The 16,923-nt window shown below is 41.2% G+C and overlaps 1 protein-coding gene across 3 annotated transcripts in view; it reads left to right on the plus strand.

Annotated features, from left to right (window-relative positions):
• Window positions 1-3,367: 3,367 nt before the first annotated feature.
• Window positions 3,368-16,923, plus strand: part of LOC125447096 (BTB/POZ domain-containing protein KCTD5-like) — a 32,743-nt gene continuing 19,187 nt past the window's right edge. For all 3 annotated transcript variants that reach the window (XM_048521209.2, XM_048521211.2, XM_048521210.2), the window contains exons 1-3: window positions 3,368-3,555; window positions 8,351-8,459; window positions 16,034-16,125. In XM_048521209.2, the coding sequence (XP_048377166.1) occupies window positions 3,406-3,555; window positions 8,351-8,459; window positions 16,034-16,125 (351 nt within the window). In that variant the 5' untranslated portion in view covers window positions 3,368-3,405. The remainder of the gene's footprint in view (window positions 3,556-8,350; window positions 8,460-16,033; window positions 16,126-16,923) is intronic.

Genomic DNA, 16,923 nt, shown 5'->3' on the forward strand with positions numbered 1-16,923 from the left:
ATTACTCATCTCGCTTCAGGGGGAGCTGGTGGCAGAGTGGTTATGTCATTGGGCTATTACTCCAGAACCCGCTGTTCTGGAAATATGGGTCAAATCCCACCATGGCAAATGGTGAAATTTGAAGTCAGTAAAATCCAGAATAAAGAGCTGATTTAATGGCAACCATATCACAGTTGTTGATGTGCCTCAAACTGGTTCGGGATAACCTGGTTGGTTAATGTTCTTTGGGGATGGAAATCTGTTGTTGTTAACAGGTCAGGCCTACATGTGACTGCAGACCTGCAGCAATATAGTTGACTCTTACTGCCTCAGGGATAGGCAATAAACACTGGTCTAGCTAGCTACACCTGCATAACAAATTCACTCATTAATGAATGAAATCCCACAACAATAGGATGCAGATTTGGAGTACATTACATAGCGGAGGAAGATTAGGGTGCAACAAGTGACCCTCTAACCTGAAGTGTGATGTAGTAGAACAATGATGAAAGTTAACCTTGGACAGGATCCTAATTAGGTGTGGCCTTGTGAAAAACTTGGATGAAGTAGAGTTTGAGCTGTTAAACATTGCCCTGTCTTCACCATAAAATCATGTGTTAATTAGTCCAGGTTTGAATGAAGGACATGGACAAAAGCAAGATGTTCAAAACTTCTGTGGATCCCTATTTTATGAATTTATAGATTTGGAATGAGGGAATCATTGTACAGTGTTTGCCCTACAAGTAGCTAAATTAGTCTTCACAATCGATGCATTGTTGTGAAATATGGCAGCTAACTTTCCAATGTAAACAGCTTAGCTAGCATAAACATCGCAACATGGTGAATATAAGGAGGCATTTAAGTTAATCTGAATGTATGTGATGGTGATCATGATTAAATTTAAATGGTTCTGATACATCCAAATGCAGTAATGTTAAATGCAACATTTAATCACCAATTAATTTTAGATGTATAAGGTTTCGGTGAGACCATGCTTGGAATAAGGCAGGGCAATGGTCTCTGTTGCCCTCGGAATAGTTGTCACAGATGGTGAAGGCATTCAAGGCTATGGGCCAAGTGCTGGAAAGTGGGATTTAGAAGAATGATATTGTTAATTTTGACCAGCTCAGACTCAAAGGAACCTTTTCTCTGCCACTGACCTCAATGACTAAGGAATGCATCGATGCTTCATTAAATTGAATCCTGGGTTGAGATGACTGTCTGATCAGAAGGCTTATAGCAGAATGGGCCGATTACTGCCTGGAGTTCTTAAGAATAAGAGTTTGTGCAAAATGCTATAATTACTCTTATTTATTCTCTACCAGTTTCTCACTTCTTTACCAGTTACTCATTGAAAAAGTGATGGTGTGGGCAATTCAGTGTCCCTGTTAAATTTTCTTTGATTCCCTGTTTTTATTCTTTGCTGTTAGTTTTGGTTAAAGAACAAATTTTAAAATGAACATCAAGATCCTTATTCATTGAATTGTGTCTGGGGATTTTTACTTCCGTGTGAGAGGGCAGATGGAACCTTTAATTTAATGATGCATCTCAAACGTGCCATCTCCAACAATGCAGCGCCCCTTGGAAGGCTCAGCCTTGGATTTTTGTGCTGCATTCTCCAGAGTGGGATGTGAATCTGTGATCTTCTGACTGAGGCAAAAAGTGTTACCAACTGAGCTACCTCTGACATTGAGTGAGTGTCACTGCAGGGAGAATCTTTATCGAGCAGTTGTGGCAATTGTTTGGGACAGGGAGAGAAATTGGACAATTGTTTGGGATATTTCCCTCATTCCGCTGTTTAAAGGTGTCTGACTGCAGAGCTCCTTGCCTCCGAGAGGCTGTCAAGGAGCCTCCAGTAGTGTATCAAAGAGCATCTGAAATTAACCAGGAACTGGCCTAGAGTCATCTCAGCAGTTTAAGTGGGCACAATCACTGTGTTACCACAGCCTCAGCCATGCAAATCACTGAAGAGAGTCATAACTGAGCTGAAGAAAATAGCCCAAAAGCCAGTTGCTGCGAAGCCGGCGATTGCAGTGCAATGGAATCTGAGACAAACTGCAACACCAGTAAGGCTTTGGTCAAATATTAAAAGGTATGAGGTGTTTTGACAATTTTACAAGCAATCTTTGTCTCTATTATAAACCAGATTCATGGGTCCATTTGCTCTGAAACGATTGTCAGTTCACAAATGCAGCCTGTCCTGAAGGCCTTCACTTTCAATTATATATACCATCCTTCCTTTAGCCACAAGTCCCAGCTCACTTTTTGGCGACTGACAACAACTTCCACAAGTATATAACACATACACTCAGGTCTGTTTGCTCCTGCAGCCCCAATTTATATTGAATTTCAATGTTATTTTGAACAAAGTGCATTATCTCTGACCTCACACATCTGCATTGAACTCACCTGCCTACTCCACCAAATTGACAGTGTCTCTTTGAAGTTGTACACTGTCCTCCTTAGTTACAGTACTGCCAAATTTTGCTGTCATTTGCAAACTTTGAAATTGTCCTGGGCATGCTAAGATCTAGATCATTCATCTATATCATGAATAGTAAGGGCCCTAATAACTGACCACTGGGGAGCACTATTATCAACACTCTTTTAAACTACCAGTATCCAAATCTATAATTTGGCTAATGGAAGTCTCCCTTTATCACTACTCTCTAACGTTGGTGATCTATAGATTACACTGAACAATGTCATCATATGTTTTTTTTTGCTCCGTAGCTCTAGCCAGATTAAACCCTCTCAGTCACCCTTCCTCCAGCACTTCAATGGATTTCTTAACCAGCGCCAGCCAGTCTGCTTTGCTTCGTTTTCTGATGTTTCTGAGCACTTCTTACACAGGAATATTGAACAGTTAGTCTTAACCCTTCATTGAGCCAGGTCTGTTTTATTGCTGCAATATATTTCCCTTTAACTCCTCAATTTTATTGACTAATTTAGTGACCATAATTCATAGTAATGGTTTAGACTCTCACTTTCTGCCCAGCTCTTATTTAGAGAGAATGACTGAGAAAGGCTTTTAAATAGTATGACTGGACCTTGCTCTATTTTTAGCACGAAGCCCCCATTCTGCTCCTGTAGCCTACAACTCCCAGCTCACTTTTCGGCGGATGACAACAACTTCCACGATGCAGCGCGGTAAGACGTCAAAATAAGGGCGGGGCCTAGTAGCGCATGTGCTACTGATTGGCAAGAAAAGTGACACGAGAGGGTGGTACTGCGGCGAGTCCGGTTTGTGCCTGCGCATTGCCGTGATGGCGGAGCACGGGTTGTGCGCCTGCGTGTTGCCTTTAAAGGGGGGGGGGGAGAAGAACTGGATCTGCGCCTGCGCATTGCTGCGGTGTGCCCGGCACGGCTCACGCTTGCGCATTGCCAGTGTAGAAGGGAGGAGGTGGAGGCTGATGGCAGCTCAAGATGGCGGAGGGGAAGGAGCCGAATAACAAGTGGGTTCGGCTCAATGTCGGCGGCACTCACTTTCTAACCACTCGGCAGACCCTGTGCCGTGAGGAGAAGTCGTTCTTGTACCGTTTGTGCCAGGAGGAGGGGGAGCTGCTGTCTGATCGAGTGAGTGACCTGGATTCAGGAGGCGGGGTGTGTAGGCCCGGGGTAACCTGGCCAGGTTGAGAGCAGGGAGAATTCCTTACTTTCACACAGACTGGCCTTCAAGCTCTCAGTGAACGACGAGTCGTCGAAGGAGAAACCCTAACATTGGTTCAGTATTGAAACTTGGAAGCCAAAGTTTAAAAAAAAGGCATAATTACATTTACGTAGCACCTCTCACGACACGAGTTGCCCAAACGTTTCAGTCAGCTTAGCACTTCCTTGAAGTTTAGTCACTTGTTTATGCAGACAGTGCAGCAGCGCAAGCTTCCACCATTAGCAGTGAGATAATGAGCAGAGATCTTGTTTCTCTGCTGAAGAAGTCATGTTACACTCAACATTAATTCATTTTCTGTCTTTACAGATGCTGCTAGGCCTGCTGAGTTTCTTCCAGCACTGGATCTTTATTTTGGATTTCCAGCATCCACAGCCTCTTGCTGTTTATGTTTAAGTTATGTCAGTTATTGGCCAGGATCCCACAGAGACTTTCTCTGCCCTCTGAAATAGTGCTCGTGATTATTTGTGGTTACATGTCACTTGTGAAGGCATCTAGGGCTTTGATTTAACTTTATAGCCAACAGATAGCAATTGGCAGCATTGTGTTCCCTCAGTCCTGCAGTAGAGGGTAAGCTTTGATTTCTGATTCTTAAGGCCAGGCATGGGAACCTAGTCAGCGTACCTAAGGTACAGATCCGATGTGATCTAATTGAATAGTGGAGCGGACTTCAGGGTTTCTTCTGTTTACGTGACTCCTCTTCCTACACTTGCATAACTTGTTGGAGAGTGACTAGACTCAGGGACTTAGGGGTTATTTTCTTCAGCTTTCCTTCCTAGCTTGGGAATATGGATCCTGTCCTGCTGCCCAGCCAGTTAAAGTATTTATTTGTCTGTGAAAGAACTGTTATTCTAAGAATCCATTGTTATATGTTGTTATTTTGACCTATCTCTCTAGTTATTTAAATTTTGCCTTCTTTACCTGGTTCCCTTAATAATGGTACTTCACCACTGTCACGTTTTTCTTGCTGTTTTGTGTGTTTGTGTGGGTGGCTGAAAAATGCCTCCTTGCCAACGTGGGGATAAGTGTTAGTGATCCAAGCTATATTTAGCTTTGTCATCAGGGCAGTTTGCTTGCAATGCCGGAATGATGATCCATACTTCAGCCCGTTTTGTGGTTGAATCTCTCATCCATGCCCTTGTTAGCCCCAGACTCAATTCCATGCCACTACTGGCTGGCCTGCCTCCCCAGTCTTCTCAAGTTTCACTTAAACTGGAGGCCTGCTATACGCATCAAGTTTTACTAAACCGTCACAAAGTTGCTGGAGAAGCTCGGCAGGTCTGGCAGCACCTGTGAAGAACAAAAACTGAGTTAACATTTCAGGTCTGGTGACCCTTCCTTTTTTTTACTTCACAGATGCTGCCAGACCTGCTGAGCTTTTCCAGCAACTTTGTTTTTGTTCCTGATTTACAGCATCCGCAGTTCTTTTTGTTAAGCCATCACCCTGATCTGTGAGAGTGGTATTTGCTGAATTCAGCAAAGCCTCAATTTATTCTCCCCCTTGTATCCAAATCTCTTCTCGGCCTTTTGCTGTGACTATTAACATCTACCTCTTTCACAAATATTATTTTACCTGCCCCTAATATGTCCTTACATAGCTCAGTGATGTGTCTGATTGCAATCTTGTGAAGTACTGTGGGATGTTTTACTGTGTCAATGGTACCATATACATGCAAGTTGCTGTTGGGAAATCTGTTCCACGTAATGTTCTGTGGGATTTACCACGCATCTGAAAATTGGTGCTTTTCATTGAAACTCTTGGGCGTGCTGCCAACATAGCTCAGGAATCAAAACATCTGGGGTGTTGATATTCCATATAAGGAGCTTTTAACGATGTGAATTTAGCTTGATACTGCTTCAAAACAGCTCAACTCTTTGATGGATTCTCAGACTCCGAGTCTAGAAGGTTCATAGTTCTTTTTCGTGATCTTCCCCCAGAAAACCCCTTCATTTCTTCAATTCACTGTGCTCTGAGTTGTCAGGATATGGAAAGCTTGACCTGAAGAGCTGATGGAAGCTGTTTCCATAAATAATTTCAAAAGGAAGTTCTTGAGTACGAAACTTACTGGGTTATGAGCAAAAGAAGAGGGTGTTCAATGTAAGCATTGTTGCTCCTCCAAATGGCAGACATAAGCACGATGGGCCAAATAGCTGTCTCTGTGCTGTGGGTTTCTGTGATTCTGTAAAACCAACAGCCGCCGGCTTTCAATGCTGTTCATTTATGCTTCTGGGTTCTGAGTATAGAAGGCATTGCAGTAGAACCATTCCTATCCCACACCAGAATCCTATAAAAGGGGTGTTGTCCAACAAAGGTTGTTGGGGAATGACAACACTAGCCTTTTTGCCTCATTTGTTCGTAGACATTTAGGCTAATTATGGTTTCCTAGCTTGTGGCTGATTGGAGATCTGTCAACTTAACATTGATTGGAAATAGAACTTGGATGGTGGAAGGACCTGTAGCTTTTGATCTTTATTGCCCTTTGAATGTCTGTGTGAGCAAACAGTTTTACACTTATGTAGCTCCTTTCACAAACTTGTTAATTGTCATATCATCACTAAATCTAGATTAGCTAGACATAGCTGCCAATTTATACTAAGTTCTGAGGAAGGGTCACCGGACCCGAAACGTTAATTATGTTTTTCCCTCCACAGATGCTGCCAGACCTGCTGAGCTTTTCCAGCAACTTTATTTTCGTTCCTGATTTACAGCATCTGCAGTTCTTTTGGTTTTTGTTTTTAATTTATAGTAAGCTCCTATTCTGGCAAATGAGATGAAAGACTGGTTAATATGTTTCTTTGGTGCTGTAAATTGAGGGTTGACTAGGATATCAGCAAAGTCTTCTGATTTTCTTTGTGTGGCACTTTTCTGGGGTCTCTGCATTCGTCTGAATCGTTAGATGTGGCCCAAGTTGAACATCCTGTTTGGCCTGTCAGCACTCTTGTCATTAGAATGTCAGCCCTATTACATCTTTAGGGCTTGGACTGAGACTCCAATCCATAAGTTATTTCTCGTAAGCTATAACCTTCAGTCAGATTGATTGATTGCTTTAAAGTTAATAGTCTACCTCCAAGAGTTAATAGCCTTCTTACCAGAGGATTCTGTGAAAATATTTGCTTAAACTAACAGCTCTTGGGAGCCACCAGGTGAAAATTCACCGTTTTTAAGTCAACTTACTTGCAAATTTTCAAGTATTGCTAGTACAAAGCATAATTTTGCACGTATGATAAGGTTGAATTCATGTGTCACCAATTAAAAAGTAACAATTGAATTAGACTTAACACTGAGCTATTGTGTGTTTTTAAACTATACTTTTGTTAGTAAAGACATCTTTAAAACAATCTTGAAATGTTTTGAATAAAGACTTTTTTGGCTGTTTGAGTATTGTGATCTCAAAATAAAGCTAATAAACATTCAGACTAAGTTATTAACTTCCCATTTGGTGTCAGATGTTGTACTGTTTCATTACTCAGATTGCACTAAAACTATTTGTCAGGTGTGAAGTTCGTGGCCATGATCATTTTGACAGAGTAGTTGTTAGGGATCTGAGTGCATTTGTGAGCTAATGATGTTTTTTGGGGGGGGTGTGGGACTTGAACACAAGGTGGCACATTGAAACAAAGCTACAGTAGAGAAAGAGCAGAGGAGTGAACTTCGAGAAGGAGTATTGGGTCCATATTCACTTAAAGGATGGTTGGATGGATGAAGATGTCCTGAAAAATATGGCTGAGGACTGTCTTGGCCTTCTAACCAGGAGACCTGAAAAAAAAATAAAACTGTATGAATTTGTATAAATGGATTTTTTTGAATTCAATAAATTTGATTTTGGTGTGCATAAATTCTAATGACTGGCAGTAATTTTTTTCTGTCTCCTACTTTTGAGAGTGACATGGTAAGAACAGACTGTAGAGCTGCCAGGTGACAATAGCGAGATGAAGGGAGAATGTAGATTTTAACCACTTAGATGTTACTTGTGTAAAAGTTTGACCCTTAATTTTGTGACTAAAATTTCCGCCTTAAAGTTGACTTTTACACAAGTATAGATGACAGTTATTTCTTTCTGTAAGAAGCATCATCAATAGGACATTGAGAATTTAATTCCTTGAAGGGCTTCTCAGATTGATTCCATATTTAAGCCATATCTCTGTATAACATTGGACTGTGGGCTGAACAGTAAATTCTTGCCAGTTGTATAGTTCTATTCAGATAGAACCTTGTAGTGCAGGAGGAGGGCATTTGACCCATCCGCTTGCGCTGGCATTTTTGCAAGAGCAGTCCAATTTTTTGGGTATTCCTATTCCTTTCTGTGTTTTGTAAATTATAGAATTCCATGTGGCTGTTTACATAGGGAATGGATGTAATGCTTTGCATTATGGTGCATATGTTGAATTTCAAAGATATTCTAAGTCTTCGATGTATTACTTTTTTTTATTTGTTGCTAAATCTGTATCACATGAGGCCTAATGCCCAACATTGTGTTACCTTACCTTTTTAAGTTATTGATATGAGTAAATATGTCTGGTGGCAGCACTACGCTTCTTGTTGGGGGACCGTCTGCTACACAGGCTTTTGTGCCTCTGCATCCAAGATGACTTCAGTGCAGGGTTGTGCCCTTAAACCACCTGCCAAAGCAGGTTGATGTGCTTTTCCATCCCAAGTGAGTGATGTTTTCAAAGGATAGTAAACCAGTGATTTTGCCCCCTCAGGATGAGACAGGAGCGTACCTGATTGACCGGGATCCCACGTACTTCGGGCCAATACTGAACTATCTCCGACATGGCAAACTTGTCATCAACAAGGAACTGGCAGAAGAAGGTAAGGTGCTTAGTCTTGAATACTTGGGGAGGTAGGAGCAAGAATGGAGTTCTCGAGCCTGTATATATTGTAATAATTCACTATTCTAACCCTGTGTACCCACTTTGGCTCCATATCATTTTATGTCCTTGACTGTGATGGTCTATTGAGCTTAGATTAAAACTTTTAGTTGAGATTGCTTCTGTTTTTTGTGGGAGTGTGTTCTGTCCTTTGTGTGAAGAACCACTTTTTAACTTTTAACCAGAGTGTGCCTGGGTTCTGATTTTAAAGTTATTTCACATGTCTTGTATTTCCCCACCAGCGCAATAAAGTTGTCTTTTTATCTATTGCTTCCTTTCCAATCCTAAAAATCACAAACTGCCCTTATCCTTTTATATTTCAGAAAACAAAAGGTTAGATTATGTCATTGGTGTCTTGGTAATATTCAGGTGATTTTGTGTGCATTCCTTTTAAGGCCTCTCTATCCTTCTACAGTAGGTTGCCCAAAACTATACACAGTCTAAGCAGGGGAATTTTAAAGCTCCAGCAAAACTTCCTCCCTTCTATATTCTGATCTCTTTTGCTCTGGAAGCCCCCACTCTATTAGCCAATACATTTCATTAGTACCTAACCACTGTGTTTTACAAAATTTTGTACAAATATTCCCATATCTCTCTTTGGGTCTCTACTGTTTTCCCTTTTCGCAGTTCTAAAATTATCCTTGGACCTGTCCTTTGTTTTGATCCTGAGTGAAAGATTTCATAGTTATCCAAAATAAAATCCCTCTGCAGGTTTGTCCCAGTGGGCCAAATAGTAGACCAAATAACTTTGAAGATTTGCTTGGTTGCAGGTCCTGACTCTTCTACACAAACTCAAGATTAATTTACCAGCACCATTAAGGTGGATCAGTTATGAACGACATAAGACAATTTTCGATCTTTTGATCATGAAGAAGAAATGCTCTTTTGGTAAAGAGTGACTCTTACTTAAATCTCAAATTTATTGATGAGCAGGATTCATGAAGCTGTACCTCAACATTTCCACCAAAGTGTATCTTCAGCATAGGATTAATACTCAACAGCAATAAGAATTTAGTTCAGAGTTTTGCTGCACTTTTTGTAAATGGAAAAAAGGGAAGCTTTTGAGTGTAAGATTTTCACCCAAAGAACCTGATCTAGAGGAGTACGTGCCCTGGTTAGAACATAGTATCAGAATTTAAGAAACAATTACTTCTCATTCTAGGGGTAATATAGATATGACTGGAAAATAAGTGGATGGGTGGATTTGATTTAAAAGCTTATTGGATTAGGCCTTTTTCCCAGGGTGCAATATTTTGAGTATTTGTAAAATGTTTCATTCGATCCCATTGATTTGCATCTTTCTTCAACAGCATGTCAACAAAATGAAAAATTCTGACAATGTTAAAAACAATAAACATTGCTGGAGGGACAATCAATTGTCTGATATTAAAATTATTGAGTTTGCTCAAATAATTTGATACTCCATTGTTATTGAGGGCCAGTAGATGTCATCTTGAATGTGCAGTGATGTCTCCCAGGCTTCTTCCATTCTGCCAGATTGTGTAAAGAGTAATTTAGTACTTTGAATATTGCTGGTTTCTTAGTTTATTTTCGGGATAAGTTTGTGGTCATTTAAAACTCTGCTGCCAGTGCAGCAGGTCCTGGAATATTCACTAATTGACATTGGCTTCTTTTTCTGGTAATGATGCAGTTTTAAAATTTTTACCATCCGTTTCAAATCCCTCTACGGCCTTTCCCCTATCTTGCCGTGTCCTGCAGCCATCAAGCTTCTAGCACTGTTTCTGCAATTCTATCCTCATGTGTATCCCCAACTTTCATCACTTCTCTGTTGAGGACCTGCATTCAGCTGTTTCAACTCGAGGCTTCACAATTCCATTCTTAAGCCTTTCTCTCTAACCCCCATCCTTTTGAAAATAACTCCATAAAACAAATCTCTTTTATCCAGCTTTTGACCATTTGATCCAGTTGTTTTCCCATTCATTCATTTGTGGGATGTGTGTATTACTATCGAGGCAAGCATTTATTGTCCAATTTTAATTGCCCTTGAGAATGAGGTGATGAGCCACCTTGGATCACTGAAGCTCATTTGGTGTAGGTACATCTACAATTCCTATTAGGAAGGGAGTCCCAGTGTCAGTGAAGGAATACTGTTAGTTTTAAATCAGGATGGTGTGAGACATGGAGATGCTGGTCGTCCTTTCTTCTCCTGCCTTTGTCCTTATGCTGGTGGACGTCGCATATTTGGAAGAAGCTGTCAAGAAGCCTTTGCAAATTCCTACGTTGAATCTTACAGATAGCTGCAACGTGCACCAGTAGATGAAAATGTGAATGTTTACAGTGGTGAACAGACTGGCTTTCAGGCTGTTTTGTGTAGAAATTGAACCTCTGAAGTTTTGTTGGAGGTGCAGTCTTTGGACAAGTGTGGGAGTGTTTAATTACACTCAGGACTTGGGCCCTGTAGATGATGGACAGACTTTGGGGTGTCAGGAGATGAGTTACTTGTGGATTTTGCAGCCTCTAACCTGCTGTCATTACAACACTATTTATATGTTTCTGGTCAGTTGGATTCTCCAGCATCTTGGTGCATTCTTTTGTGGTCTGTGCCAAATATTGTTTGATAACATTGTTGTGAAGCTTCTTAGGAAATTTTACTGTTAATTGTTGATAGAGATTTGAAAGAAAGTTTGGGACTTTCTCCATATTCTCATTTAACAAAGGCGCTACAGTCACGTTTTCCAGGGGATAAAGTACAATGATTGATGATTCCGGGTATTGAGGGTTTTAGGTTGTGAAGAAAGATTGAGCGTAGACTTTATCATCCATACGCTGATACAACACAAAAGGTGTTTGTTGGTGACTGTTCCTTTTTTGGAATAATCCAAAGCTAGCCCCAGTGCTTCATTCTCTTGCTATAGCCTTGTGTCATCTTCTTTTGCCAATATTTATCACATTCACCCTTTAAAGTTGCAACAGTCTCTAATTCATAGATGACTTATGGCAAATTATTCCACACCCCAAGAACTCTCTGAAAATAAATCTCTTGTGTCCTACTCCTCAGTGTTGTGATGATTCATGATGTTTTATTGTTTGAGAACTTAGGTTCTAAGCTGGAGGAAAATTTTTTTTTTTTTTAGTTTTCAGTTCTGTGAAGATCTGCCCAATTTTTGAAGTCGTTTCAAACAGTGAGTTGAAAACGGCATTTACAAGAGGTCATGAAATTTCAGCTAAGTGACTGGTAAGCCTCTTGAGATAATTACTCGTGTTTGCTGACATAGGTCTAACAGCTTCCAGAGAAGAATGGAATCAGAAGCAGCTTCATACAGAGAGATGAATTCAATAATTTCAGGGGTGTTATAATTAGGTGTCTACACGCAGTTGAGTTAGCATTGTGTCTCTCCCAAGACCATTAACACATTAATAACATGAAGTGAATTTTTGTAGAGGAATTTGTTGAAGATAACTGATTCTAGCTTGCCCACAGAGCAAGATGCTTTAATGTGGAGGTAAGAGTGACTCTTCATTGAGACTAGAGTATTTCAAGAGATTATTTTTCTTTCTAATATTTGTAATGGGATGTTTTGTTAACAATGTTTTTTTAAAAATGCATTAGTAGCCTTGTGTGGATTTTAAAAAAACCAACTTGTTTGGACTTGTTGTGGCATACCTTTGGAACAGTTGGAACTTGAATCCAGACTTCTGGCCCAGAGGTAGGTGCTAGACCACAGAGGTTAAAGGGTAGGTCTACAGAGTCCACGTAGATACTTTTCCAGTCAGTATTTTATACCAATTTGCATGTTGCAAAACTCCCAGCATACGGACTACCTGTTTCCCCCATATTTAAAACTCAGTTCTTGCACAATTATTCCTTAACTAACATAACTATCTGTTCTTTCATTCCATTTAGTCTTGGACATCTTGCCAGATCTTACTAAATGGTAACAGTAAACAGAAGTCAGAGTTGCAGATGCTGCAAATCTGAAACACAAGCAGAACTAGCAGGAGAAACTCAGCAGGTCTGATGGCATCTGGAGAAAAAGCACAGTCAGCATTTCATGTCCAGTTCTGAAGCAGGGTCACTGGACCCAAAACATTAGCTCTGCTTTCTCTCCTGTCAAACCTGCCGAGTTTCTCTTTTGGGAAGATTTGTGGAGAGAATGCAGAGCTAATGTTTTGGGTCCAGTGACCCTTCAGAGCTGAACAGGAAATGTTGACTGTGCTTTTTCTCCAGATGCCATCAGACTTGTGGAGTTTCTCTTGCTATTTCTGTTTTAGTTGTAGATGATAACAGTATATGTTCAGTGACTGACCTTCATGGTAAATAAAAATTAAACATATAGACTATCAAACTAGTTTCCACTCTGAAATCTGAATTGTCCAGTTTTAGCATCAGCTATGATGATAACATTAAGTGTTGATCTTTTTTGACACTCTACTTCAGAGGAAAGTCTTCCCTTGAACATTGCATAATTTTAAAAAAGAACATTATTAAATCTCTTCACTCAACATTTCCACTCCTGTATTGATAGTTCTTTATATCTCATCTGTTCTATCATTATAGGCTCATTTATTCTGGTGAATGTACATCATGCTATTAATGACTTTTCTTCAGGAGAAAGAGGTTGAAATAATCTAGCTGAAGGTTTTAAGGTTGAGGCTACTGATTGTCAATTCAATCCTGCCATATAGTTAACCATTTGCTGCAATGTGCAAATTTAAGTCTAAAGCAAAGATGTCATGAAAACCATTATGGATTAAGTGTACTCAAGTCCAACTGCATCCATGGGGCAAGAATCTGAGTGGTAGAATGGTTGTCGACTGAAACTTTAGCTTTTTCTCTCTCCACAGCATTAACTATTTTCAGCACTTGCTCTTCTTTAATTTCAGATTTCCATCATCTACTTTTGCTTTTGTAATTGAGTTTTGGAACAAATGCCAGGGGAGAAAGCCATTGAAATGGGTGGCATAACTGGGTTGAAGAGACAATTGGATGTCTTTCTAGGGGGAGAAAGTGTGGAGAATTATTGGATTTATCTTTTACATGACTACTATTGACTCCTGTAGCTACCTGGACTATACATCCTCACACGCTGCTTCCTGTAAAGACTCCATCTCATTCTCACAGTTCCTCCATCTCTCACACGTGTTCAGATGAGGCCAGCTTTGACAAGGGAGCCTCTGAAATGTCCACCACTACTTCACCTGAGGATTCCCCACCACTGTTGTCGGCAGGGCCCTCAACCAGGTCCGACCCCTCTCCGGCACTTCTGCCCTCACCCCCTGTGTTCCTTCCTGCGACAGCGATAGGGTTCCTCTTGCCCTTACCTCCCATCCCACGAGCATCCACATCCAGAAGATCATCATAAGCCATTTCCGCCACCACCAGGCACATTCCCCTCCCCTGCCTTGTCCACCTTCTGCAGGGACCGTGCCCTCAGGGACACCCTGGTCCATTCTTCCTTCATCCCAGCACACCCCCCCACAGCCCAATGGTACCTTCCCTGCAACCGACGAAAGTGCAACATGTGCCTATTTACATCCTCCATCTTCATTATCCAAGGGTCCAAACATACCTTCCAGGTGAAGCAGCACTTCATCTGCACTTCCCAGGAACTAGTGTTCTGCATTCGCTGCTCACAATGTGGTCTCCTATCCATTGGGAAACAAAGCCTAGACTGGGTGACTGATTTGCAGAACATCTATGTATTGATCGTGGAAAAGACCCTGAGCTGCCTGCCACTTTGACACACCACCCTGTTCCCTGGCCAACATCTCTTGTCTCTAGCTTGCTACAGCGTTCCAGCAAAAAAAGCACCTCATTTTCTGCTTGGGGACCCTGCAGCCCTCTGGACTCAATATTGAGTTCAATAATTTTGGGGCCTAAACTCTCCTATGTTCTAGCCCCCTACCCCATAAACCAGGTTTTGTTATCACATGCCTATTGTTAGTCACATGCTACCTATTGTTAGTCACTAACCGTCCCCATTAACAGCTATTCACCTTACTAGCCAGATCAATAGACGATAGGTGCAGGAGTAGGCCATTCGGCCCTTCGAGCCAGCACCACCATTCATTATGATCATGGCTGATCATCCACAATCAGTATCGTTATCACCTCCTTTGTCTATCCAATTGCTCTTCTCTCTCGGGCTCTATCCTATTGTTTACTCCCTACTCCATCTCCCTCCCTATTTCTGTATATAAACCGGTGTTTTCCCAGCTACCATCAGTTCTGAGGAAGGGTCACTCGAACCAAAATGTTAAATCTGATTTATTTCTTCACAGATGCTGTCAGACCTGCTGACCTTTTCCAGCAACTTCTGTTTTTGTTCCTTATTTACAGCATTCACAATTCTTTCAGTGTTTGTCTTCTATCTCTCCGTTGTGGTTATATTTCTTCCACCCACTCTTCCTCAAATGACAACATTTTAATTCCTAGCATTGTATATGGAGTTAGTAGAAGAACTAAATGTGATCTTTATTTGCATTTAAGTAGAGCAGTGACCAGTTGATAAGGCTGTCTCAAATACTTCTATTTTATGTACCCATGCACCTGTGAGTTCCTTAGGCCACGCTGAGTGACAGTTCTACCGAACTCTTTATTACTGAATTAAAGTATTCGGGCCGGCCATTAACAAAAAACACAGTGCCAAGCTCAAATGAATACCATGCAACTCACGTTGACTGCTTCTAATTCTGGTACAAGCAAGCTGCTTGATGGATTCCACATTTACAAGCAACCACAACCCTCTGGCCATTCACATGTAGGCTCAGCCTGAAGGTTGTCTGACTGTGGAGAATGCTCTCATGGATTACAGTAGTCCATTCTTAATGTGCAAACATACACCTTAGGTTCACAGAGCTGTCCCATCTCAACTTGTAGAGAGGAACTATCTTGCATCTGCTAAGAGGGTTGTGGTTGCTTGTAAATGTGGAATCCATCAAGCAGCTTGCTTGTACCAGAATTAGAAGCAGTCAACGTGAGTTGCATGGTATTCATTTGAGCTTGGCACTGTGTTTTTTGTTAATGGCCGGCCCGAATACTTTAATTCAGTAATAAAGAGTTCGGTAGAACTGTCACTCAGCGTGGCTAGTTGCAGATCACTGCTGTTTGGGAAGGAGGTACAATGGGATATGCAGGTAGGATTGGATGAAGCTGAATGGGAGGAAGTTCTAAATTGAGCATAAATGCTGGCATTGCCTTGTCAAGCTGAATGGTCTGTCTCTGTAATGTAAATTCTATTATACTTTTCACTGTTCTGTTATTTCACTATAACCCAGCTGCAGAAACCAATGCATTTCATTATTCTTTTCCTTTTACTGGCATGGTCAGGTGGCCATTCACATGTAGGCTCAGCCTGAAGGTTGTCTGACTGTGGAGAATGCTCTCATGGATTACAGTAGTCCATTCTTAATGTGCAAACATACACCTTCAAGCAGGGCCCTCTGTGATTAGATTCTCTTGGTCTTCAATGTCATGTATGACCCTGCCAGGGTGACTGAATCGTGCTGACACTTGTGGAATATCGCAACAATTGTAATGCTTCTCTTTTGCAGGCGTTCTTGAAGAAGCAGAGTTTTACAACATAGCACCTCTCATTAAGTTAGTGAAAGAGAAGATCAAGGAGCGAGACTGTAAACCCACACAGGTAAGGAAAGGTCTACTGTATGGTGGGATTGAATTTAAAAAGTGAAACATTACATTGCATTCCTTTCTTTAAGTTTTTAGTCTGTCTCAAAATTAGTGTTTTGCTTTTGAATTTGTTCGTGGGATGGGCATTGCCAGCTTGGCAGCATTTGCCTATCCCTGGTTGTCCTTGAGGTGGTAGAGTTGCTGCCTTGAACTGCTGCAACCCAGTTAGTGTAGGTAGACTGTAGGTGCTATTAGGGAGGGGGGTTCCAGTATTTTGACGCGGTGCAACAGAAGGAACAGTGCCATAATTCCAAGTCAGGATGGTGATTGGCATAAAGGGAAGTTTGCTGATAATATTCAGATGTATCTGCAGCCCTTGTCCTTCCAGATGACAGTGGGAGTAGGTTTAGAAAATGCTGGTGGAGGAGTCTTGGTGAATTTCAGCATTGCATCTTGTACCTGAGAAACACTGTTGCTCCTGCACGTCAGTGATGGAGGGAGTGACTGTGTGAGGATGTTTTATCAATCAAGCAGACTACTTTGTCCTGGATTGTGTAAAGGCTCTTGAGTGATGTTGGAGCTGTCTATACCCAGGAAAGTGGTCAATATCCCGTCACAATTCTGAGTTGTGCCTTATAGATGGTGGACAGGCTTTGGGGAGTCAGAAGATGTGTTATCCACTGCAGAATTCCTAGTCTGCGTTCTCTTGTAGTCGTGGAATTTATATTCTTTTTATTAACTCGTTCAGTTCAGTTTGTGGTCAGTGTTCATCCCCGGGATGTTCATAGTAGGTGGAGTTCAATGATGGTGATGA

The sequence above is a fragment of the Stegostoma tigrinum genome, chromosome 38 (genome assembly GCF_030684315.1).
Source record: "Stegostoma tigrinum isolate sSteTig4 chromosome 38, sSteTig4.hap1, whole genome shotgun sequence".
In the NCBI taxonomy this organism is placed as follows: Eukaryota; Metazoa; Chordata; class Chondrichthyes; order Orectolobiformes; family Stegostomatidae; genus Stegostoma; species Stegostoma tigrinum.